Here is a 24,801-nt window from a genome sequence, read left to right on the forward strand (position 1 = left end):
GGTCCTATTATGCTATATATAGCAACTAATAACACCTAAGGTCTTATTATTAGCATACTACAAGTTAGGACAATGAAACTTAGCTAGGAGTGTCTTATAGACCTGTCGTAACTCCTTATAAGTAGCGATAGTCTTCTCGTTAGCGTTACGAGTTAACTTAATACCCTTTTCCTTCTATATAGTAGGTAGCTTGTCTTAGTCCGATTTAATAAGGTCCGTATCGTCCGAATCAAGTAATATAGTAGCCTTACTATACTAACTCTCGCTAATAATAATAGTAACTAATCGCTTTGTTATAGTATAATACTATATTATCTTATCGATATATAGAAGGTCCTTAATATTATTAAATTAAATAGGATCGGCTTCCTTCGAAGAGCCGTGTTTTACGGCCTCGATAATAGCCTCTCGATTGATAAAATAGCACTATATTCTATACTTGTCTATATAGTCTCTAGCGCTCTATTTAGCAGTACGAATAAACTTAGCTATTATATCTACGTCGCCTTTATATATAGTAGTCTATATGCCTACCTATTTAGCCTTATTATATATAAAGAGCGTCTTATAACAAATCTTAGCTAATAGCGGTTAAGAGGCCGTAGAAGGTAGAGGGGGTTAAGTATCGGATTGCTTACTAGTAGGTACAGATTTATATACGCGTTTCTCGATAACTACTATACTAATTTTATCCTAGTTACTTAGAGGTCTATTAGGTGCACCTTAAGTATTATTTAGCGCGTCGTTTAGTATATTAGCGGCGTTGCGTAGTTGTTTAGTAGCCGCCGATCGTTTGCGCTTCTACGAAGCCTACGACTCTAACCCCTTCGACCCCTCCGCCTTCGACTTTATATCCTTTAGACTACTAGCACTCTTCCGCTAAGTAACTAGTATCTTCGAGTAGGGATTAGTCTTTGTCTTAGCGCTAGTTTTAGCTAGTTTCTAGCCCTTCTAAGAAAGAGTCTTCCCTTAGACACTAACCTACGTACTCGGCGGTAGAGTAGGTATCTATACTTATATATTCGATAGTATACTATCTACTAGCTTCTACCTCTATCTTATTCTTTCTATCTCTTCTTCTTCTTCTTCTTCTTCTTCCTCTTTATCTACTATACTCGGTATATAGAAGGGGTCGGCACCTAGCAAATCTATAGTATATAGCTCTTTAGCTAACTATTTTTTATCTCTTCGTAGTACCGCTACTACTAGATTATAAGCCTATATATCTTCGATATATTATAAGGCGTCGACAAGGTCTTCTAGTATATATTAGGTCTTAGGTAGTAGCTCGACTGCCGACAATTAGTCAAAAGCTGCTTAGGCAAGGGTAGCGAGGCTAAACCCGCTCTCTAGATATACTAAATCTAACCTAGGGGGGCAATTAGATAGTAGCGACGATAAGGTATACCCTATAGAATTATCTGAAGCTTTAGAGGGCATAGTTTGCTAAGAAAATGGTATAATAATTGCTATCTAAGTGCTATACTAAATTCCGAGAGGTAGGTGGTGGACCCACCCCGGCAATCCCGACCCTTTTGCATGCAAGAATAAATTGACTTTTCGTCGGCCTGGTCCGTGCTGATCTCGGTCTTGACTTTGCGTTTGCGTTCCATCTCGTCTTTCTCTTTGCCATCTCCAGATCCATTCTCCAGCAACGACGATGATACAGCCACGCATGCTATGGCGGGCTCGGCCATTCGCTCGCCAAGCTACAAGATGGTACAGGATCAATTACGAGGCAGTGGCGAAGCTTGAACAGCAAGCGCGAGAAATCGATGCACGACCGCCGCCGACACCCAAGCAACGAGGCTCAGACAGAAATCTATTCTTTACAGCCATTGGACTAGTAGTGGCCGCGCCACTCATCACATACTTCTGGTATGAGCATAGGAAGGAGCACATGGGGAAGAAAAAGGAGGATATGATCAAGCAATTGGAAGAGAATCGGAAGACATGGCTATCGAAGAACAGATGAGAAAGCAGTCCCAAGATTGGGCCTATATCACATCTGGATGGCGCTACCTGCTTCTTGAGACCATCCGTAGAGGCTGCGCGGGTGCATTTGATGTCCTGAAGTTGCAACGCCGCACGCCGGACGTTGAACGGTAGCCTTGGGCCTTCTCACGAGAGAAACAGTGGTTACAGTTCAGAGGGCTCCATATCCGCAGCTCATGTCAACTCCGTTTGGAAATTGGTCACTATCCAGAGAACTGCGAGAATCACCAAGCTTCCTGTGCTGCAGACTGGACGACAACTTGGACGAATCATGACATATGCGCTGCCACTTGTGCTCGCTGCTTCTCGAGAACCGCTCGCGTTGCGCTGTTCTGGCTCAATACTGAAATGCTTCATCGCAGCTATCCTTGATCTGGCGTTCTTGGTGGCGCGGTTGCCGAAGCTACACCAAAAACAAATCACAAACCCTTCGACTGTCCAGTATGGAGTCGCTTGTTCCCGCGCAGTCAAATTCCTGGTCCGCATCTCGGTGGGTGAAGTGCTCTGGACTGATACGAGATCTCAGTTACTCTTCGTCTCCAACGCCGTTCTTTGCGCTGCATTTGCAAGACCTCATGCGCCTTTTAGCATCTTCCTAGCTGCTTGACCAAAGTCCCTTTCATTCGCGCTGGAAGGAGTAAGGCCCAGCTCCTTGGCCAGCTTGTCTAATGCCTTCACTTGAAGCCATCGGCGGTGATACAGCTTGTACCTATCAGGGCGATGTACTTTCATCTCGAAAGATTTTAGGCCAATGACAATCGCTGGAACGCTTTGTACAATGGCCCGAATCGTTTCGCAGACTGTTTCTCCGTCGTACCTCCGTCCGCCTTCGACATTTGGATCTGAACGCTCAGAGACGATAACACCTGCAAGGTTGATGTACTGGAGACTGTCGTAATGTCGGCGCAAAAACTCGACGATTGGGGTGAAGTCCAACATGCCTGGGCTCTTGTTTTCACCATGAATTTGGAGTTTATGGAGACTGGGATAATTGCCATGTCGCAGGAACCTTTCGAATACTTTGTCCTCGCCAAGAGAGGACTTCCACGTGGAGGGGACTTGGTCAAGATATCTGGTCGAAAATCTTGGGATCAGCATGCGGCCTCAATTGCGCAACAGGCGGGGAACTTACAGGGTTAAATCCTGGATACCATTCGAGCGACTTGCAATGTATTTCCAAAATGCCTCAGTTTTCATGCTAGCCGACCACTCGTCCGAACAGCTGATGGTAAGCTTCCTCAGCTTAGGAACCACATAAGTCAGAGCATCAAGTGCAGCATCCATGCACCGCGTGAGTCCGTGATACTCCTGCCCAAACTTGAGCTGGCCGCAGAGACAGTTTCCCAACTCCATGTTTCGGAGGTGAGCTTCGCCAGTGTGATCGCCTTGAAGACAGCAAACAATTGGCTTTGGACAAAGTCTGTGTCGTGAAAAATGCTAAGTACTGGGTCACTTGCTGTAATGGCACGAAGGCCCAAACTCTGTCTTCGTTCAGCGTACTCATTGCAATACCAAAGCGCCGTGGCGTTGAGACCGTCATCCTGGATGTTGTTGGCCAGAACAACGACTTTGAGTCCTTGCAGTCGCGCAAGCCCTTTTCGAAGGAACTTGAGCACGAAATCATCGATTGTGGATGACCAAGCGCTATGATCCGTCTTGTGCTCCGACACGATATGGTTGAATTCGTCGCAAGTCTTGCGAGCTTCCACTACACTGAGCTGTGGGCAAAGTGCTCGGCATTCATGTGCTGCCTATTTTCGGCAAAAGGAAGTCAGTATCGTCGTCCCCAGCGAAAATGACAGAAATGGGACGATATAGTCGGAACGTGCCACTTACAAGATCGTCTATAGTCTCGTCAAGGGCTCTTGGGATGTACACAAGCTTCCGGATGTGCTCTGCGAAGAAAGAAGGTGCAGCGATTTTGCAGAAATGCTCCAGCGATGTCTTGGTTGGCGACACGTATACAGTGCTGATGAGCTCTCCCAGGGTGCCAACCATTATCTGCTGCTTAGTCTTCGGGAATACAGTACGCAGCTTTAGTTCGTCCCACGCGCCAAGGTAGGACGCTATGTGCTGCAGCATCTCGAGTGGCAGCTCCGTAAAGTAGTCGTGGCCTGGCGCTGGGGCCATGATCGCTTGAATGAAGGGTCTCAGAAAGCTTGTCGGTGGTCTAGGCGAGGGCGCTACTATTGTATAGTTCTCAAGTGCGTCGACCGGCTCTCTTCCTCGCAGTTAGTTGTCGGCGTCTCGACCATGCGAAGTCTATCACGGATGCTCGGGACGGACAAAAGCGCTAGGATGAGTCGCGAATGAGAAGTGCTATACACTACGTTTGGAAGGATTGTCCCAAAGTTGCTGCCTCGACCGAGTACGTGTCAAGTTTTGAGTAAGTTCGAGGCGCTGGTTCAACTTCTCTTGAAGACGAGCTTCGGATTTGGGGGATTGAAATGCTCGGACGGGACGTACGGACATCCGGTGGGTTCGAGTGTTTACATGTGAAGGCGCGTGGCCAACCTAGACAACTATGCTTGCAGAGTAGCGTCATGAAGAGCCTGGCAGGAATGGGTGACGAGAAGGAAAGATCATTGACATATTCTTGTTATACGAGTCAAGCTGTGCTCTCGCGCGTGAGGTGTAGGATCTTCCTACTATCCTAAGGCTAGTTGTCTTTTATTCATCTTTTCTTTTTGTTAGTGCTTTATTTATCTTTTGTTGTTCTAATAAACAATCACATCTTAAAACTCGGGGAGTTACGTACTAGCTAAATAGCACTTCGAGCCACTTCTATACCCATCTCGGCCGCCAACGCTTTCATCTTCGACCCTTCTGTCCAATGGCTGCCGTACAGCCGATACCGGTTACGAGACGCTATCTTCATTTCGAAGATCTATAAATCTGGAATCCATGTGCGAAGGCTTGTGGCAAAGACACGAAGGCTGTCGCAAGCTGTCTTATCTTGATCGTTCTGTCGTGCGCAGCTTCAACTTATGGAACAGTGGAAGATGCGAAGCAATCTCCTCAAGCAGCTCGAGAGGTAGCTCCGTAAAGTATTCATGACCCTGTCGCGGCGGAATGCTCTGAGCTTGCAGGGTAGATGCCCATATGTCGAGTCGATGCGTCGGATGTGTCCAGAGCTTTCGGGAGGTGCCTCCGATGGTTTGTTGAATGTTTTGCGATGCTGATTGAGAGTTGTTGGCGATGTAGAATTGACGTTGCAAAGCTTGGACACACAAACGCGTTTGTGTTTCATCACATGCAGCCGTTGAAAGTGATGGCGAACCTCACTTTATCCAGGAACACGAAGAAGTCTCTTCGTTCGCTTTCCACCTCTTTCCTTTTCATTCACCATCTTCGAACACCACATCATCGGCATGGACGCCTCAACCATCATCTTCGCCACAGGACCCCTGCATTCGTTACCCATTCAACACCGTCAAACCAGCACAATGAAGCCCGTCGACCCCCCTTCAGGCCGCCGGGCCGTCGCCATCATCCACGACGACAACCTCGAGGTCGTTCTGGACATGTCGTCTCCACTCTACCAGTCGATTCGACTACAAGAGCGCAAAGACTCATACGTCTGGAAATCCCTTCCGCTGACATCGAAGCTCGGCGTACCACTCAAATTCAAGCTCTTGAAGGACGGATCACCGGGACCGTCGAGTAACAAAAGTTTGGAGCTGCTCTCACTTGAATGCGATCCAGAGTCAGATGACTTCGGAGAGCCTGTCCATCTGTTTGAGGAGGTCGTGCTCGTTGCTCGTCAGGACGATATGGACTTGTTGCCCAAGCAGATGCGGGCCATCATCGCGTTCCTCGACTCCGAGCTGTTGCCGCTGGTCCAGTACGGGATTCAGAAGGATGATATCGATGAGAGCGGCGGCGACTCCGATTCGGCAGGGAGTCCGAGCGAACAGAATCACGAGCAAGGAACTTTGCGAGAAGACAGCTTGCAGAGACAGGAGAGTGGCGGTGACGACTCCGCCGCTGAGGAGCACCTCGAAATTAGCTCCACCACAGCGCAGCCTGACGTGGTAACGAAGCAGGAGGCAGAGGACGCGCTGTCGCGGATTAATCCAGAGAATTTCATCTCATTCTTCGACTCGCACCGCGCGGAGCAAGCGAAGGAAGACATAACGTGGAAACTGGTGAGATGCCCTACGGAGAGCAAAGCAAGTTGCGGAAAGTGTGGTGCTGAAGATGGCGCAGACGGTCAAGCGCTCGAGGTTTGCGGAGGGTGTCGATGTGTGCTGTACTGCAGTAAGGAGTGCCAGAAGGCCGACTGGAAGGAGCATAAAGCAGCATGCAAGCGCATGGTATGGAAGATGACAAAGCGTCAAAACTTCAAGGATACATTCGAGTGATCATCACGATACGAAGCAGGACATGAAGAGGTTTTGGATCAAGGGATTTTGGATACCTCTACCTCTATCGCGCTGCAGGTGTATCAACGGCAACACTCAGCTCGAATTTGTGCTCAAACTCCTTGCTACAGATCTCTGCTTCCAGAACCATTTTCAGCCGATAGGTGCGGTTGATATTCAGAGTTCGGAAGCTTGGGCAAACACTCGAAGGGAGTCTGGCTTCGAAGGTAGCAGGAAATACGAGCTTTGAGCTTTTATCGGCCATTCGCTGTTCTCCCTCCACTGTTTGCGTGTCAGGACTCGCGTTCAGTAACATCTTCTCTTCGTCGATTTCTTCGTGTTCGCCCCTATCTAGGCTACTGCTAGCCCAGCTTTCCACGCGCAGTGCCCGGTAGAATGTGATTGGAATAAGTTTCATATCGCGTATCCGAAGCTGGACGGTTGGAATTGAGATGCTGTCTGTAGAGAAAGAGTCGATTTCAGCACAGGTTTGTATCGAAAACGAAGAGCCTGTTGGGACGATGGAGACAGTGCTGGCTTTGAGGACCACGTTTACCGATGGTGTCGATGATGAGAATTTGTCTTTGAAGCTGTGCATTGCTGACTTCTCTCCTCCAGTTAGGCGGCTGCTAGAATATTTCTCAGAAGGCCGAATTGTTTCCAAGAATCTGGTGTCCGATGGATTATGATTTGGAGGCGGAATAAGGACAAACCCTTTTACTGGTGAGGCGTATGGCTCCGAGCTGTCGTCTGCAAAATTTATGAGGACCTGCAAGCCATACTCTATCGAAGCGTAGCGGTCTGAATCATGCTGGTGGACGAATGTCGGTGGCAGAGGGTGACTTCTCATGGTATACGCTTCAGGATTGCTTCTGCCTTCAACATATGGGCCGCCTCCGGGAACGTCTTCCGTTGCCCATGGAATAGTCCAGGAGAATTGAGTGCTCAGTGGTTTCTCAGGAAGCAACTCAGTATTTGAGAAAAGTCCCTGGCCTTCTCGAAAAAGTTGCGCATCGTCATGGTAATGGATCGTTCTTCTCGTGTTCGTGTTGGGTCCGACAGCAGCTCCTCCTCTTCGTACTCTTCTGATATTGTGTGTAGTGGCTTTACCCATGCAGGTAATAGCCACGGAACTGATGGGTCGAGGTACTGGCGTCTGAATATCCACACTACCAGAAATTGGGAGACCCGGAGCGTATGGACCTGGGTGATCCAGATGTATGGCAACCTGAGGCGGCGGTACTTTCTCCTTGCGAGAGAATATACCCATCGTGTTCTTCGCAACTGTTCACGAGTTCCTTAAGTAAGCGTTCAGTGCAATTGAAGGTGGGCAGCCGGGCTCAGTATAGTTGTCCTAGATTCAGCCAAGTCTGCAAGGAATCCGATCCGTATTGAGTGAAAGTCCAGGGCAACAGGATTGCAGGATTTCAAACCTAGGAATGAAGCCTAGGAAGAGGATGCCTTCCACTGTATAGTGAATTTATATTTGTTGTGACCGGTACACTACATGCGTACATGCGATGATCTCCACCACGCTACTGGTATGGGGCTGTGCAATAGTTCTTTAGTGACGTTAAGCTCCTGCCACAGCCGCAAGCGGACGAAGGCTGTGGTACTCTCCTAATTCTATCATCAAAACCTCGACGTCGCATGATTGGCACTACAGAGCAGCTAATGAAAGGCAGAGAAAGAGGGGGAGACTGAATATAGCGTCCCAAGAAGCAAGTAGCAAAGTGAAAGTTACATGAATGTCGCCTTTGTCAGCATCGTGGCATGCCAAGACAGTTTAGTGGTCGTGGGACCGTGGGACGACAACCCTCTTTGACGAAAGAGCTCTACTAAGCTCTTCCCCACTTCCGCTGCTTTTCTACGAAAGTACTAGTAATAGGGTCTACTAACCTATAGATAGTATATACGCTCTATAACATACTATATACACGACCCTTTTAGGCGAGCTCGTTATACACATATAAGGCGGAGTTGTCGAATACGCTAATATCCCGCCTATAACCTACTAAACTGCTTAATATTACTTAGATATCCTAGTATTTAGGCATACGTAATATATATCTATAGGTATATACTAGTATAATATACGATATATATAACCTCCTTTTATTAGGGGCTACAAACCTATAATACTAGAAAGTACTATAATATCGTATACTACGAGACCGCCTACTTTAGATATCCTAACTCCTTAGTTAGTATCTAGGACCTAAGCATCTCTATATCTCTTTATAAACAAATCTTTCCCCTTCTAATACTATTCTACCCTATACTAAAGCAAAATCTATACTTTCTTCTATATAATTTCTAAGAAAAACAATCTATTAGATAAACTATATCTCTAGATCGTAAAGAGCCTATACTAAAGGGAAAGGCTTTAGAAGAGGCTTTAGTAGAGGAGTTATTAGAATTTCTATAACTTTATATTGATTTTAATAGTAGGAAGTCGTAGTATAATACGAGGTTAAGGCGATAAAGTTTGAATTTAAGAATAGGATTTAAATAGCTATTATAGTAGAAGGCGCGGCTACTAGGATAAAGCGTTTTAGTAATAGGAAACTTAAGGGAAAGAAGGTAGATTTTTTATAAAGCTTTAATTCGAGCGACTGAATTCAAGTCGCTAGATGCGTATTCGTTACTTCTTATTATTTCGTCTCTCATTTCACGTTAGCATTTAAAAGGGGGTTCTGTATGCCGGTACCCGCATAACGAGACTTTTTCCGTCACTGGAGACCACAGCAAACTCAGCGACACTGGCACCCGTCCCATTCTTCTCATTCTCCGTACCGTCATTGGCATGGCTACCCGAGATCTCCAAGGTGGCATACCTCGCGGACCAAACAGGAGTTTCCAACGTCACATTTGTGGTGTTGGACATGTAGGGACGAATGAGATCTGCAGTCTCGGCATCGTAAGGGTCGCTGACCTGGACGTCATTGCTCTCCGTGACATTGACGGGCGGCACTGCTGTGATGTCTGACAGATTGTGGAAGGTGACTTTGTAGCTCTTTGGAGGTGCTTGTGCCCAGTCGAAGCGGATCTCGGTGATCGGGACAAAAGGTGGCCCACCAAGCTGGACGGTCAAGGAGGATGTGATGTTGGCCTGCCTAGGCTGCCATTTCGTGCTTACAGCGCCATCGACTGCACTCAGTGGAAACTGTCCTGGCTCGTAGTCCTGCTCGGATGTCACTGGCTTACACTGCGCCATGTTGCCGGGTATCGTTTTTGTGGTGCCAATCTCACGATTCTTCAGCGTGATAGTGCCGTTGGGCTCAAGGCTGTGAACTTTAGTGCCCTCCAGTGACTGCGTTACAGGTATGTGGGAGTCCTCAAACGTTTGGTTGGCGGTCGTCAGGGGCACTCCAGTTCTAGTCAACGTCGTGTGGGTCTGATTTGACACCGCCTTGATGGGCCAGCCATTCCAATAGAAAGTTCTATACGACAGTTGCGGAATTTGAGGCGGCAGAGAAGGGTCCACGTTGAGAGTGTCAACGTTCAATCGCAAGCCAAGGTAGCCGAAGATCGCAACACGATTTGCGCCGCCGACGCCGGTCAAGAATGGGAACGCGGGATGCGTACCGCCATTAGCTGAAGCGTCGTCTATCAGTTGCTCGCTGAACTGAAACCATGGTCCTCGTGTGTAAGGCTGCGAGCCATATAGATCATAGGTGTACGACGAGCAGCCAGAGGGGCTCTCTCGGTTTGCGACAATGCTAAACACTCCATACGTCATGGCCGGGCCATCTGGTGACTGAGCAGCAGCATAGTAGTCGAGATTGCTGAGGGTATACGGGTTTGGCCATTGTAGAAAGTCGTCGACGAGCACAATATCGGCTTGCTTCACCTCGATGCTTCCATTCTGAGTTTTGTATTCCAAAATGATGTTGGCATCATGGGAGACTGGGATCGTGATCAGGTTGGAGATGTCCTGCCAGGTCTCATTTACTCCGATGCGGAACCGCTCACGGATGTCATTGGTGCTGTTGAGATGGCTCTGCATAAGCAGCATGGTGTATCCAACATTGTCTTGGAAGTTCGCGTACTCATCTGGATCGGTGGCGTTATACAGCTCATACAATCCAGTCGTCTCATTGAAAGTGACGAGATCAGCGTAAAACTGTGCGATTGCCTCGTAGATTGGGAAGAGCTGGTGTCGAAAGTAGTCGGTGTCTCCGGTGACTGCCCAATAATTGAAGAACTCTAGACCAATATCGCCATTGAGATGGTACTGGTAATCGAAGCATGGGCCGGTGCCAGTGCAGTTGCCGAATCGTCCACTGGTCCAAGAGTAGGCAGCTCCTTCGGAAGAGAACTTGCCAGTCTCGTTCTGGCTTGACTGATATGCTGTTAAGACGTTCTGACGTGCCTGTGGGCCACGATCAACTCTGTACTGAGCGATCTGTTTGGACGAATCGGGGAACGAGACAACCAGACCCGGCTGCATCCACACTTCAGAATCCCAGAACACAAGACCTGCATAGCAAGACCCGCCAAGACCACACACGCTGATGCTGTTTTTTGCAAGCTGCGTGTTGTTTCCTGCGGCCAAGACGGCATTGGCACTGATGGTATTCTCTAACAATTGAAATGGATTGGTCACTGCAGTTATTGCCAGCTCTTGCACGTCCAGATTGTCGGGCAAATCACCGTTCTCATCTCGGAAGTCGTCAACGCTATCTTCTGGCATGACCGTGTGCCATTCAGCGACGTGTGATGCGTACAGCTTATCATAACCTTCGCTTGCCGCATACCAGCTTGCGTTCAAAGCCGCAGAGGATGGATCGTCAAAAGCATCACCTGAGGCTGCTCCGACATACTTGGTCACTGTAGCTGTGGTGCCGCGAGCGAGTGCAACTTGTATCGATTGCGCGATTGAAGAGCTGTTGCCACCAACAACATCTCCTTCTTGAATGATTTTACGGCTGCCAGAGACGGCATGATCGTCTCCGATCAGGGCAGAAAATAGATATGCCGTGACATTCCTGAGCCCGTCGGGAGATACTGCACTCCAAATGACCGGCCAGACTGGGAAAGAGCCTTTCTCCACGAAATTGGTTCGCACCGCGCAATCTCCCTCGAGCAGATCGATAATCGTGGCATTGGTATCTTCGCTCGCGGTGAGCTGCAATCGTACTGCTGCTTGGTTGACATGCAACTTATGCACAAACATGGCGTATGAGACATGGATGGGAGAGGCACTGCTGGGGGTCCACGTATAGTTCCAGTACATAGCTCCATTGCGGACGTCCAGCGTTGAGCTGAAATGCGAGATTTGCTCTGCAGGCACACTTGCATCGAGAAGATCGCTTCCAACTTGAATAGGCAGGCCAGCCCAATGTGGGACTCCAGAAATGACACTCTCGCCACCATACTGGTTTAGCCAGGCAAAATTGGTCCCGTTCGTGGTAGGTTGCGAATCCCAGAATCCTGATATCGTCGCGAAGCTCTGTCTTCGATCATAAAGAGGCCATCCTTGAATGACGTCTCCGTTGACAGGCTCATCAACGTCAAAGAATGGACCAACAGCTGCAACGTTGATGCCCAAGTAGCCATTGGCCAAGGAAAATCGGGACTGATACTGAGCCTGATCGAGGAGAGTGGTTTTGATTTTCCAAGTCTCACTATCCCATGTTGTGGCCTTGAAACGGGTGTCGTACAGCTTTGCCTGGCTGGCCTTCAACACCGCGGCCAGTGCAATGGCGAATGAGCACCACAGCATGTTTTCTGCGACGCACTTTTGTCAGCGTACGAAACTGCGGAACACTCACCCGGTGGAATTGAGGCCGCTCTCCGCAGTCTGTCTTTGTGCGTGGCCTGACAAACAGATCACATTGATGGATGAAACGGAAACGGAACTTGGAAGAATGAACACGAGCGTCGGCCCGACTCTCGCGAGTTCCGTGCGTGCCATGCATGCTTCATCTCGCGTGCAACATCCTCACCCGCACGTTGCACCCCGAGATTATTGTGAGCTGAGAGCTGAGATGGCTGCCGCTGCAGCTCTGGGGGCCTGAGGCTGCCTGCGCATGCGCATGCGCATTGACGTGGCTGGCAATGACGATGTTTCCCCGCCTCCCTCCCGTTGCACTTGCCCGCATTCGGTAGCTGGTGCCGTTCTCACGTGGTAGTTCTATTTCAGCCTTCTACGACCGACATGAGCTTCTACTGTATCAGAGCGTTTTAGCCACTTGTTACGCCTACACTAACACCTTTAGGTAGGTCTACGGATATAGTCGTATAAGCCGTTAGAGTAGCTCTATATAGTAATAAACCGTACGTTTCCGAGCTGTCTCTTTCTAGTCGCGTATAACCGTATAAATATCGCGTTTTCGAGGCGCGCCTAGCTTCGAGTATAGGCTAGAAAGGTAACTGCTTTCGAGGTGTCGTAAACTCGCTAGTATAACGCCGGAAGACGAAGAGATATTAATCTTTATTATTCTCGTAGTAATAGTATTCGAATTAGATAAGCCGCTATAGTAGAAACAAGAGCTTACCGAGTACGAGTTCTTCGAGTAGACACTAAATAGCTAGCCGAAGTCGTAGTTTCCGCTATACTATAGGTATATAGAATATTAGTATAGGAAGTTAAGTTAGAAGTTAAAGTATAGCGGCACCTCGTCGTCGCTAAGCTAACTAATAATATTGCCTTAGGTTTAGCAAAGTCTAGGTTAAGGAACTAGTAGAGGCATTAGATATTGCTACTATTAACTTCTATAATAGCATTAAACCGAGCCCGGAATATACGCTCTATATAGTGTTATAGCGCCTTACCTAGCCTTCTCGATAGGCTATCGCCTACCCTCTCTTTAGTAACTGCGAGTCGTACCTAAGTATCGTCTTTATAGATACGATCGACTATCTCGTACGGCGCTTTAGATATCTTATCGAATAGTACCTACGATTACGAAGCTATAGTCGCCTTAAATACTTCGCTAAGGCAATAAGAAGAGCCGGCTTAGGAGGGTAGATTTAGGGCTTCGTTAACGGTTATTTCTAAGGATTCTATCGACCTACTATCGGTTAGAGAAAGCAGTATTCTAGGTATAAGAAAGAGTATAGTAGTAAGTACTAAGGCATTATTACACCGGACGGCATTATATCTTTAATAATAGGGCTATATAATAGCTCTAACAACGATTAGGAGATATATAAGACTTTAGGCGTTATACGCCGGCTTCGAAGAATAATAGACCCTCGTACCGGCCGTAGAATGCTATATCTTTATAGTAATCTAGTATACTATAGTGCCTTCGGAATAATAGCTCCTTATAAGCATTATCTTAGCCGCAAGATACTTACTGCTAAGCAACGGAAGTTTAATAAACACCTCGCTAGTCTACGTATTTCTGTCGAGTACGCATTCGGTTAAACTATACGCCTTTAGATATACAACACCTTTGCTAGGCAGCTATATATAGGCAAGCAGGCAGTTAGAGTCTTTATAATAGTCGGTACGCTATTAACTAACTACTATATTTGTATAGAAGGTTATAATTAAACGAGCGAGAAATACCTAATAAAGCCTCCGGACCTCTATAAGTACCTAGACATCGACAATCTATACGATACCGACTCGGAGAGCGATTAGATTCGCTTTACTATAGCGTTTACTATAGACAACCGAACAGCGGGTCTATTAACGTCGCCGCCGTATAAACAAGGTATGCTCGTCGCCTCTCGAAGTCGTAGAAGTCGCATTTGCGGAGATCGCCGGAGGTGCTAAGAAGTTTATATAGAGATACTAAAACTTAGATTCAAAAATTCATTTTATAATATATATATACCGTATAACAAAACTAATTATAGGAGATGTTTCGCTACTATCGAAAGTATATCTCTAATTTATTTGCGCCTTATATACTAAATGTTAACTATATTGTCGTACTATTCCTAAAGCTAAGGTAAGCTTCTTAGATCGGCGGACCTAAGTCGAAGTTCTCGGGGTTGAATTTACTTATTTACGCTTATGCCTACGCCTATAACTCCTGCCTCTACTTCTATACTATCTATCCTATTATTATAGCAAGATCTCCTTATATCTTTTGCATTCCTTTATTCAACTTAGCAATAGCTATCGTAGTTACTATGTCCTACTATGCGCTACTATCCGTACGAGAAGCTATATAACTTATTAACTTCTTTAAATCCGGCCGTAAGTTAGTCGACTCGTCGTTAACCGGCTTCTTACGCTTCTTCTATCTACGCGCTAACTATACACTCGCAGACCTATCTCTTCTACCTAATAGAGTTAGAGTCGGAGTTGCACTTAATAAAGACCTACGATTAAAGTTTAGTCGTACTAGCAGCGGTATTGTTAAGCGAGAGTCGTCTTCGTCGGTAGCGTTATCGAAGTCGCTTATATCTTCGTCCGGATAATCTATAGTTAGGTCTTAATCTTCTACAACCTCGTTATTATCTAATAGCGTATCTACTGTCTTTTTATCTCCTTGTCTAACTATTATCTTTGTACGCTTAATCTACGACTTTACTACTTCTATAGTTGCTACCTATACTATCTTCTTACGGTCGACTTCTTCCTATTTCTTCCTATCCTTAAACGCTATCTAATCCTTTATTACTATACTTATATTAGTCTCGTTCTTAGTACTAGTCTTAGATAGATTAGCGAAGTAGGTACGCTACTATATCTCGTAGGTCTTTATTATACGGTCGAGACTATTATAGACAGGTCCGCTATTCGACTAGAAGAGAGCCGTTATAACGTTCTAGAAGCCGTCTCTAAATTAATACTAATTGTCGTTATAGGTACGTGCTAATAGTAATAACGCCTCGTCGTCTAATCTGCCTCTTCTACTAGTATACGGTATTAGCACTAGAAGTCTACTATTCGCTATATTACGGCTGTCTCTATCTATGTCTCTAGTTACTATTTTACCCTCTTCTTTAAGCGTAGCGATAGCAGTCTTCCGCCGCTAAGAAGCGCTCTTCTTCTTTAATCGACTGGCCGCTTAACTCGCTATATCGCTAGACGTAGGTATCTTACTCGGTACTAGTATACGCGGTTATAGAGTGTCCGGAGATACTAATAGACGCTCGATCGACGGCTTCGCTACTATCTCTTCTTATGCCTTAAACTAAGCCGCTCTCGCTATAGCGGCTCTTTAAGCGGCGGCAATATTATTAGTATAGTTAACGGCTACTTATTATGCCTTAACTTTAGTACGAGATAAGGCATTAATAGCTAGCGAGTCGTTACGATAGAAGTCGCTCGGTACTATAGAGGGCTCTCGAGAGGCCGTTACTAGAGCCGGAGTTATACTAGCGCGAATAGTAGAATCTAAACGGAATGTTATCTAAGACATTATACTTTAATTTGTTAAGGAATGCTAACAAAGTAGAGCAGTTCTAATAGTACGCGATTCTATACGAGTTCTACGCGTTACGGGCACGAGATGTAGTCTCTACTAAGCGGCCTCTTCCGCCCTGTCTAACTATTCTCGACACTTGGTATCTAAACAAGGGCATAAGACCCACCTATAGAGGCCGCTCCACAACCGGAGCGGCCTCTACAGGTCCGCTTTAACCATTGCCTGATAGAGCCGCTAAGAGTGTCCGGATCCAGTATGTCCGAAGGTGTTGGTATAGGCGTAACAAGTGGCTAAAACGCTCTATCACCGGCTGTCCAAGGTGATGAACAGGCTCTCGTCTGCGCGGTCGAGAGCATTTGTTCCTCGCTACGGTTGAGCTGACGCCCCTCAATAGATAACGTATTGCCTAAGAAGGCAGGTTCTGTATCAACATCGAATCATGGAATGGTGTTGGTCATCTGCCATCCTTCCGAGGCCTGAAGAGGCAGGTCGTCCGTTCACAAAGTGTTGCTGAAGCCGTGCAGAACCAGAAATCCTTTCGCGAAACCCACTCCCCAAAGCATGGTACATTATGACCTGAAACCCTGTCTGGCTGTTTTGCGCCCGAGAAACTTCTGCCATCGGGAGACTCGTGGATTCGCGACAGTCTATAGAGCGGCGCAGCGGAATGCGGTTGAAAGATGTAGAATAATTAGCGGGCGGCTGCTTGTCCTTGTTGCCATGCCATGCCATCATGCCATGACACTCGAAGACCCGCTTGTGAATAACAAGCACTCTCGCTCCAGGAATGTGTTGTTGCTTGAGCACTTCTTCATGCCGCTTGTGCCATCTTGGAAGGCTTGGGTTGTAGCACTAACATTGCTTGTTTCCTAAGCGAAGCCAATGAGCAGCAGCGCCAAGGGAAGTCACTACCAATGTTCTTTCCTCCACGCCACTCAAACGTCGCACTTCGCACATCGCGTGAAATAATGCATCGACTTCTGATCACCACCACGGCAAAGCGCCGATGTGGTAGCGCATAGAACCGCATGTCGCCGCCTCTGTGGGATCTTCACTCACAGACCCAACGGATCTCCACATCGCGTGGTACACGAAGGCTATAGCACTCAAGTTAAGTACCTCAGGTCGCACCGTCTTTCAGCTTTGCGCCTGCTTCCATCTCTTCCATCTCACACTGGTCACAGCGATCTAACAGTGCTATTGACAATGGCGACGAACCACGAAGATACGGCGGTGCAGCTGCATGCGACCTTCGAGCAACGTAACGGCTCCATCGGCGACCGCAAGAGCGTTGACATGACGGGCGCCCAACTACCGGTCATGGAGAAAGAAGGCGCCGTGATGGCCACCGACATGGAAGAGCAAGCGACGCCGGATGACGCCGAGCCGACAGAGCATGAGAAACAGATGCTTCGCCGTGTTGGAGACAAGTTCCCAGCATCAGCATATCTCATCGCTGTCGTCGAGCTGTGCGAACGCTTTACCTGTGAGCTCCTACACGTCCATGGGATAGATCCAGATCGATGAGCTCACCATCTCTGCAGACTATGGATGCCAAGGACTTTTCCAAAACTACATCAACAATCGTCCAAGTGGAGTCGACGGGCCTCGAGGTCTTGGCCTGGGACACGCAGGTGCAACGGGACTGAACCTGTTTTTCCAGTTCTTCTGCTACATTACTCCCATCATCGGTGCCATCATTTCCGATCAATACCTGGGCAAATACAAGACCATTCTCATCTTCGCAGCTGTCTACTGGGCTGGCCTGCTCATTCTCTGGACCACAGCTTTGCCCGTTTCCATCGAGAACGGATCAGCACTCGGTGGCTATGTGACAGCCATTGTCGTGATTGCCTTTGGTACGGGAGGCATCAAGTCCAACATCGCCCCTCTTATCGCCGATCAATATACTCGCAGACTGATGGCCATCAAGACCTTGCCTTCAGGTGAGCGTGTCATCATTGACCCAGCCATTACCTACCAACGAATTTACATGATGTTTTACGCCTGCATCAACATCGGCTGCTTGTCCTTGCTAGCTACTCCTTTCATGGAGAAGTACAAGGGCTTCTGGACAGCCTTCTTGATGTGCTGGCTTGTCTTCTGCATCGGCGTGGGCGTGCTCATCTTCTGCCGCGGCAAGTACATTGTTCGGCCTCCCCAGGGCTCCATTATCACCGATTCTTTCAAGGCGATTGGCATGATGATCGCCAGCCGCAACGTGAATGCTGCCAAGCCATCCTGGCGCGCTGCGAACGGAAAGACGAAAGTTGTGCCGTGGAACGACCACTTCGTCGACGAACTGAAACGCGCTCTCATGGCTTGCAAAGTCTTCGTCTTCTATCCAATCTTCTGGGTTTGCTACGGCCAATTCAGCTCCAACTTCGTGTCTCAAGCCGCTCAAATGGAAGGCCATGGTATGATTTCTGCGGTCGAATCGAGTTGATTGCGAATCATATTTGCTGACAATGTTCAGGAATGCCCAACGACCTCATGCAGAACTTCGATCCGATTACCATCATCATCTTCATTCCAATCCTCGACCGAGTCGTGTACCCAATCCTCCGCAAGATGAAGATCGAGCTTAAGCCCATCGCAAGAATTACGATCGGATTCTTCCTGGCTTCTCTTTGCTTGGCTTATGCTGCAATCGTTCAGCATCTCATCTACAGCGCAGGTCCCTGCTACAGCAGCCCAGGTGCCTGTCCAGCTGGTATGGACGGCTTGTCACCACTCCCGAACCACGTCCACATTGCCGTTCAAACACCCGCATACGTCTTCATCGGTCTATCCGAGATCTTCATCTCCGTGACCGGACTGGAATACGCTTACACTAAGGCGCCACCATCGATGAAGTCATTCGTGCAATCTCTCTACCTCTTCACGAACGCACTTGGCTCAGCTATCAACGAAGCCTTCGTTCCCGCAACCGGCGACCCCGCGATCATGTGGATGTATACTGGCATTTCCGTCGGAGCTGCCGTCACTGCCGTGGTCTTTTGGTTCACATTCAACCACTACGACAAGCAAGAAGAGGAGATGAACAAGCTTGACGCTTTTGACTCTTTTACGGGCAAGGCTGGCGAGGAAAGCGAGACACATAGCCAGAATCAGCCCGAACCCCTGCCTGCTGAGAAGATATGAAGTGTATCTACAGCACTCTGCGTGATACCAAAAAAAAAAATATCAAACTTGATATCCAGACCCCGCCTTCTTCTTCTTCTTCTTCCAACTCACATTCCACTAATATCAAAACCCAACATCACCAACCCCTCCCCTCCCCTCCCACAGTCCTCCTCCTACTCCTACAAGTCTCCATCCCCATGCCCGTTCCCCACCCTCACCCTCACCCACACACCAAATTAACATCCTTCTCACACTTCTTCTTCCCCTGAATCCACCTACTCCCTTTCTCACATTTCATCGGACGCGCCTCCAAACTCTGACACGTCGCATCCGTGCAGGTGCATGAATAGTACCCGTTACAGTCCACAGGGTTCGGGTAGAGGCAGTCGCTGCCACTTTTGCAACTTTTTCCGGTCTTGCCGGGTAGTGGACAGTTGAAGTTGGGGCTGCTGCCGGCTGGGACCATGATGGGTTTGGGTTTGGCGATTGTTAGGGCTGGGAGGAGGAGGAAGAGGAGGTAGTAGAATGTGGATTTCATTTTTTGGTTTTGGTTTTGTTGGTGGGAGAGGGAGAGGGAGAGGGAGAGAGGGAGAGAGGTAGGAGGGTGGTTTTTAATTAATTTTGCGATCCTATGACTACGGTAGTTTTTTTTGTTGTTGTTTGTAGATGAGGTTTGGAAAGGGATCTGGACATTCTAACTGCCGTTGGAGGGATGGGATGGAAAATGGCTCTGCACTAGGTAAGTGTAGTTTTTTGAAGTGGATCAGGTCCGTGCGCCTGCAAGGGGTTTGGCAGGTAAGTACATCGTTAGGACTAAGGACTAATCTACCGAGTTAAGCTTATCCTTACGCGTACGCCGACTAGCTTGAAGTAGCTTAAATTTACAGGGTTAGGCGGGTCGCGGCAGTGGTTACAGCACGACAAAGACGGAAGGAAGGTTCGCAAGGGGCTGTTTCACTGCTATAGAATTTTCTAGACTAACGCCAAAGAACCATGTGGTCGAGTCGAGTCTTAGTTATGGGTCTTGGAATGACTGTCACCGCCTCCGCTTTACCCTCGTCGAGGTCTGCGTGTATTTCTATGCTCTGCTCTCTGCCGTCCTTTCTAGCCCCCGCGAGAGCGGCGGGACGAGTTTTCGCGGCGCTGAAGTGCACCTCGTCCGTCTAGATGTTGTTCATAATTCTGTGCCACTAAAATTCTCCCCTGCTTCTTTGGATACATCTTCAAAACTTGTGAATAAATGGTCTAGTCGTAGAGGAGGGGAGTTGAGGACTATAGGTAGGAAGTCGAACATGCCCCAAGACTTTTCGTCTTCTGCATGAGGAGCGAGTCCGACCAGGTCATTTTCGCACAGAGATTGGATAGATTCTGAACTTCTATACACCCTAACAGTATCAGCTTCGTAGCTCGAGGATTCCGCTAAGACGCGTGCCTTGTTACTCGTATTCGAATAGTGCCTTTGTATGCTCGCTATGAATGCAAAGCCGACAAGTCCCTAGAGCACAACACTCTTCCGCTGCAAGAGAATGCCAAGACTCTATTGCTATGTTGGTGTTGCCGCGCTGACGTTTCAGTACCGCTCGAAGAAGCAGTTGCAGTGCCAGGTTTTGTAGTCGATGTAGGCTGACCAGCTCTAGGAGCAAAAGTTTCTGTTTCTGCTGGACTCGACTGATCTGACGATGATGTGTCCGTCTCATCAGCCGCCGACACCGTCGTGGCAGAACTCCCCAGACCGCATAACTGTGGGAACATGTTCTCGCTCGACTATAGATATACCTCCTCAGTCAGAAAGGCACGCACGATTCCCCATCCCATCACCAGCCCGAAAAAAAAACTCACCATCCCCATTCCCCTTCACAACCGCAGTCACCCATTCAAACTTCGACAACTTATCCGGATTTCCAGACTCAAATTTATCGGTACGATATAAGATTCCAAAGCGACCGACCGACTCATCATCTGCATTCCGCAAAGCAAAGCAGCACCTCGGACAACGCTGTTCGTGATCACGACATCTATCCCGCTAAATTGATCCCGGATCCCAACTTGTTTGAAGACTTCATCCTGCTTCGAATAAGAACGTAGGGCTAAGGAACCATTTGCGTAATTCCTATAGAGGCATTGATTTGTAGCTGCGTCCGGGATGGAGAATGTTGATGATGATGATAATGGGAGACCGGAGGCGTCGAGGCAGCGAGCGAAGGTCCATTCGTAGGTCCTTGGATGTTTCCTGAGTCGGCTGTGTCTCTGTTATTAACTTTTTTTTTTCTTTTCTGGGGATTTTGGCTGGACGATGGACTGACTGATTCCAAGGGACATTGTTATTGCCGAAATTCTAGAGTGTTGTTCCGACAGACATGATGGCGAAGCTGTTCGGTGTTGCAAGTCGGGAAGAGAAGGTGAGCCTTGATGAGGACTTTCAGTCTTTCTCTGCTTGCGGCTTGGGTCGCGTCGCATCGCATATTCATATTTGCGCCTCAGCTTCCAGACACTCAGCTATGAAAGCATGTGCTCAGACTATGTAGAACCAAGTGAGGTGTCGATAACAGCCACGCTGAAGCTGCAGCCGTTAGACAGTTCTTTTTACTGCGTTACGCAAGCCACAAAAGCGGGTTACGCTGTGTAGTAGCGCTTTTGCTCAGCTGAAGCTGAAGCGCTACGCATTGTGCTCGAGCTGCTTCAAGCATTTATAGCAACACCGCACAATTCAACAATTCTCGTCACAGGCGCTGTTAGAGAAGCACATATCATATAACCTACTCCTCCGCTCTTTCCCAAAGCAAAATCGCCGCAATCAATCGTCTTCGTGACTCCAACTCCACAACCTCCTCATAGCGCTTCGATCTCAATAACGGTGCTCGGAAAGAGCACACTTGGTCAAGGTTGTAGTCGCGTCCTTATCTATAGCCTGAGAGATTGGGCAGACGATTAGACATTGTGGACCTTTGGTAACAATGTCCAAGGAGCAGTTGTGGCAATCAGTGTAGAATGTCGTAGTGTGAGCAGCTTGTTGCGGGCAGCAGCCGGAGGGATGATGCGTTATGGTCGAAGTACATGGGGTTGTCCGAGAGTTGTGTGTCCAGGCCAGTGGCATTGTGGCAAGCAAGACGGAGAAGAGAGTCGGAGTGATCATCGTGTATATGTCGGTTGGTTTGGCCAGGTGTTTGAATGTCTGAGTCCGATGGGAAGCAAGGTTGTATCGGATTCTAGATATGTTTGAAGGCGTAGGTGTGGAACGAGAGATTAACGATGTGCGAGATGTACGGTATGTGTAGCAATCATAATCATGAGATCCCGCACAATGACTGGCTTTCATACTCATCCACTTCATCTCATCTATCATATTGCTGTAGTTGAGCTGACAACAGTTAGTGTTCTCTTATGCCTATTGCAGAGGATTTCTGGAACGCTCGTCGTAGGATCTGATGCAGGAGAGCTGGAACAGCCTTACCCCTCTGAAGGTTTCAGGAGTCAACCAAAGATTGGCTCAAAGCCGATGATTCAAGCGTGTGGACCAGATCCGATTTGCTAGTGTGCGCTGGCTGTATTGCTGACTGTGAGGTATATACAACTACTTCGGAGTCTTCTACCGTCTTTTGGCCATTATCCAAGTCATTAAGATTACTCTATTTTTGAACTGCTCGTACAAATGGCTCGCTGGGTCTGAGCATGGTCTCAGTTCTTCAGAACGCCGAGTCGCCTCATTGACGTTGCTTTCTTGATGTCTTTACCAGTTGCCATCGTCCGAAAGCATATACCTCCGGACGTTCGTAGGGCTCAGCTTTGCTCGTGATTGATGCTTGTATCCAGTTTGTGCCATTCAATTCCACGATCTCGGCCTGTATATGCACCCATACTCCGGGTGTGGTCTCGTCGAGAAGGTCATGATTGTAGCCAAGTTCCACTTCTTCCGCTGCCATGCTTGGTCCGCAAACCAGAGTTCCAACAGCTGTCTCCATTGCCGACTCGAGAAAGTCTTCGTTGCTCGATCTTCGCAACGGCAGTCTTTGAACCCACTGTGCTATTGTCGGGGCTCTGGCAGCCGAGATCGTGGACTGGACCGATCTTCGCCTTCCATGTGCAAGTTGTGAGCATCTCTTGACGAAGGATGAATGACTTGGCGGATGTGGTTGATTGCTCATTCGTTGAATCGTTGTCCGCTGGATCGCCAGTGGATCATGCAGGTCTTCGAAGCCAGGTTGATACATGGTATTGATGAGAGACATTGTTCCAGATGAGCAAGGCTAATGTGCCTGAGGGCTTGATGTTCGAACTGTCGTTGGAGTAGGAAGGTTGCCTCGTTTGTAGGATGAGGAAAAGTGCTCGATGCGAAAAGATGGCCGCTTTTGAATGTTGACCCGTGATTATAGGCCAAGTCCAAATATATCTGATTTGAGCAGGTATTGGTTTCGGTGTGGCTTCAACTTCTTCTGCGAAATGTAATTCCGTCTCAATCCAGCCGCAAAGCGTCCAATGATTTCTGCAGTGCTCATGCCACCGCTACTTTCCCAAGCTTCGCTGCATATTCCACAGTGCTTGGCGCTTCGATAGATGGCGCCCAAGAATAGACCCTGTGCACTGCATACGAGTTACTGTGCACGTGGCAACGCCATCATGATTGATGCGCATCGCTTACGGAAACGCAGTGCTCCCTTGGCACGAGAGGAATGCTTCAACGACGTCAGTGAAAAGCACCAAAACTCCTGGGCAGTCAAGAATGGTCTCAGTGCGAATGAGGGTCGCTGCCGCAAGTTGCTGCCACGCCCGGTATTGTCAAATAAGGAACCCTGTTGAGCATGTGAGTCGATACCGATGCCATTCTTCCGGAACCGATGCGGGAGTAGGCAAGTTACACACGCGGTCGCACTACGCAGGTACACGGTACATGTTGCATAACTTCAAGCCTTCGGCTTTGCGCGATCTACCGTAGTGGTGGATTTCTGCTCGGTGAGGAAGAAGCTCGATTATTTGGTGGGACTATGCCGTCAGCAAGCAATCACGCCTCTTCCGACCTGATACTATACAATCACTGGTCCCAGCATGGCCTCAGCGCAGGAAAGCCGCCACAGGTGAGTCTCCAGTTCTGCAGGCGACGACCGGAAGCTGCTCCTATATGGAACGTCTTGAATGCACTACTGTGGCTGTAGCTTGAGCCCATTTCCAGTTTGCAGGAGCATACAGTATCATCGCGCCACTGCACTCCTCGAATGCTGCATCTCATCGGCTCACAGTGCAGCCTCACCGCTTTGATTCCGGACCTTACTGCGCCGCTGTAATCACGTTCGAGCTCTTCACGCTCGCCCTATATTCATAGCTCTGCTATCTCGCCACACTTGTGAACGTCTCCTGCTCTTTGCAACCTATGCGCACTCTTGCTCTTCTGCTCGTGGCTGCTGGGGGAATTAGGGGGGCCGAATGGGAATCCGCTCGTGGCTCGATGGCGCTGTCCTGAAACGACTGCGAATAAGCCGTAATATGAATAACGCAGGCCAATATCTTGATGCAGCCTATGCTGAGGTCAAAAGTTCTCAATATGGTGAGAAGAGTGATAGGTAGATACCGTGATACTTCATGACGGGAGTGATGGGGAGATTCTGCCAAGCCGGACTTGCAGGGATCAACAACAGCAATAGAATAGCAAGCTCCCGCGTCGCTGCTTCTGTGTAGAAGAACTACATCGCCCATCTCCAATTCTTGAGCATTTACCTACGAGGAGCTCAGCTGCTATGCTTAGTCCAGTAGATGTCGCATCGCGTGGCGGAATGAGTCCAGGGTGGCTGCCAAGTGCGAAGAATGTCCTGATATCATGTCTTAATATGACTGCTTGTTATGGTCTCATTCTCAAAGACACTAGGACCCATTCTGGTTCAACACGATAGATCTTTCCGGCCACTCCAATAGGGCGACCATAATCACACGAGAGCAATTCAACACAATGACTATAAAGATGCCTTCGCCTTCGCTGTACGATGGCAGGT

The 24,801-nt window shown here is 48.2% G+C and overlaps 7 protein-coding genes across 7 annotated transcripts; 4 read left to right on the plus strand and 3 right to left on the minus strand.

The window, feature by feature from the left end:
* Positions 1-1,429: 1,429 nt before the first annotated feature.
* Positions 1,430-4,125, minus strand: MYCFIDRAFT_200698 (uncharacterized protein; the record flags this gene model as incomplete). The annotated part of the gene is made up of 7 exons (XM_007933989.1): positions 1,430-1,446; positions 1,517-1,709; positions 2,423-2,504; positions 2,813-2,884; positions 3,128-3,415; positions 3,496-3,713; positions 3,832-4,125. The coding sequence occupies 7 exons, from the start codon at positions 4,123-4,125 to the stop codon at positions 1,430-1,432; spliced, it is 1,164 nt and encodes a 387-aa protein (XP_007932180.1).
* A 923-nt stretch (positions 4,126-5,048) lies between these two features.
* Positions 5,049-6,609, plus strand: MYCFIDRAFT_85129 (uncharacterized protein; the record flags this gene model as incomplete). The annotated part of the gene is made up of 4 exons (XM_007933990.1): positions 5,049-5,151; positions 5,290-6,143; positions 6,205-6,311; positions 6,438-6,609. 4 exons carry the CDS (start codon positions 5,049-5,051, stop codon positions 6,607-6,609), a joined length of 1,236 nt encoding a protein of 411 aa, XP_007932181.1.
* Positions 6,610-7,495: 886 nt separating this feature from the next.
* Positions 7,496-7,834, plus strand: MYCFIDRAFT_180000 (uncharacterized protein; the record flags this gene model as incomplete). Its single annotated transcript, XM_007933991.1, has 5 exons — positions 7,496-7,513; positions 7,536-7,566; positions 7,593-7,653; positions 7,686-7,754; positions 7,783-7,834. 5 exons carry the CDS (start codon positions 7,496-7,498, stop codon positions 7,832-7,834), a joined length of 231 nt encoding a protein of 76 aa, XP_007932182.1.
* A 45-nt stretch (positions 7,835-7,879) lies between these two features.
* MYCFIDRAFT_180001 (uncharacterized protein) lies at positions 7,880-8,201 on the plus strand (the record flags this gene model as incomplete). The annotated part of the gene is made up of 3 exons (XM_007933992.1): positions 7,880-7,910; positions 7,938-8,092; positions 8,124-8,201. 3 exons carry the CDS (start codon positions 7,880-7,882, stop codon positions 8,199-8,201), a joined length of 264 nt encoding a protein of 87 aa, XP_007932183.1.
* A 754-nt stretch (positions 8,202-8,955) lies between these two features.
* On the minus strand, positions 8,956-12,097 carry MYCFIDRAFT_158264 (glycoside hydrolase family 65 carbohydrate-binding module family 32 protein). Its single transcript, XM_007933993.1, has one exon. It carries the CDS (start codon positions 12,085-12,087, stop codon positions 9,043-9,045), a length of 3,045 nt encoding a protein of 1,014 aa, XP_007932184.1. The 5' UTR covers positions 12,088-12,097; the 3' UTR covers positions 8,956-9,042.
* Positions 12,098-16,858: 4,761 nt separating this feature from the next.
* On the plus strand, positions 16,859-18,900 carry MYCFIDRAFT_54281 (uncharacterized protein). Its single transcript, XM_007933809.1, has 3 exons — positions 16,859-17,183; positions 17,242-18,114; positions 18,174-18,900. The coding sequence occupies exons 1-3, from the start codon at positions 16,904-16,906 to the stop codon at positions 18,839-18,841; spliced, it is 1,821 nt and encodes a 606-aa protein (XP_007932000.1). The 5' UTR covers positions 16,859-16,903; the 3' UTR covers positions 18,842-18,900.
* Positions 18,884-24,733, minus strand: MYCFIDRAFT_180004 (uncharacterized protein; the record flags this gene model as incomplete). Its single annotated transcript, XM_007933994.1, has 38 exons — positions 18,884-18,929; positions 18,964-19,036; positions 19,076-19,139; positions 19,191-19,458; positions 19,523-19,600; positions 19,709-19,772; positions 19,806-19,915; positions 19,953-19,986; positions 20,015-20,229; positions 20,264-20,293; positions 20,328-20,360; positions 20,391-20,563; positions 20,600-20,675; positions 20,704-20,782; positions 20,809-20,890; positions 20,920-21,053; positions 21,082-21,125; positions 21,177-21,314; positions 21,342-21,383; positions 21,428-21,491; positions 21,523-21,590; positions 21,635-21,667; positions 21,697-22,201; positions 22,232-22,259; positions 22,300-22,447; positions 22,471-22,523; positions 22,555-22,813; positions 22,841-22,983; positions 23,030-23,303; positions 23,328-23,394; positions 23,424-23,719; positions 23,749-23,800; positions 23,824-23,868; positions 23,891-24,125; positions 24,155-24,508; positions 24,534-24,646; positions 24,675-24,685; positions 24,717-24,733. 38 exons carry the CDS (start codon positions 24,731-24,733, stop codon positions 18,884-18,886), a joined length of 4,548 nt encoding a protein of 1,515 aa, XP_007932185.1.
* Between the last annotated feature and the right edge of the window lie 68 nt (positions 24,734-24,801).

This window comes from Pseudocercospora fijiensis, assembly GCF_000340215.1.
Source record: "Pseudocercospora fijiensis CIRAD86 unplaced genomic scaffold MYCFIscaffold_12, whole genome shotgun sequence".
NCBI classification, from domain to species: domain Eukaryota; kingdom Fungi; phylum Ascomycota; class Dothideomycetes; order Mycosphaerellales; family Mycosphaerellaceae; genus Pseudocercospora; species Pseudocercospora fijiensis.

Coding starts and splice junctions, on each gene's coding strand:
- MYCFIDRAFT_158264 (XM_007933993.1), bottom strand. CDS start 12,087: ATGCTGTGGTGCTCATTCGCCATTGCACTGGCCGCGGTGTTGAAGGCC.
- MYCFIDRAFT_54281 (XM_007933809.1), top strand. CDS start 16,904: ATGGCGACGAACCACGAAGATACGGCGGTGCAGCTGCATGCGACCTTC. Junction 17,184..17,241: donor GCTGTGCGAACGCTTTACCT/GTGAGCTCCTAC, acceptor CCATCTCTGCAG/ACTATGGATGCCAAGGACTT. Junction 18,115..18,173: donor CGCTCAAATGGAAGGCCATG/GTATGATTTCTG, acceptor GACAATGTTCAG/GAATGCCCAACGACCTCATG.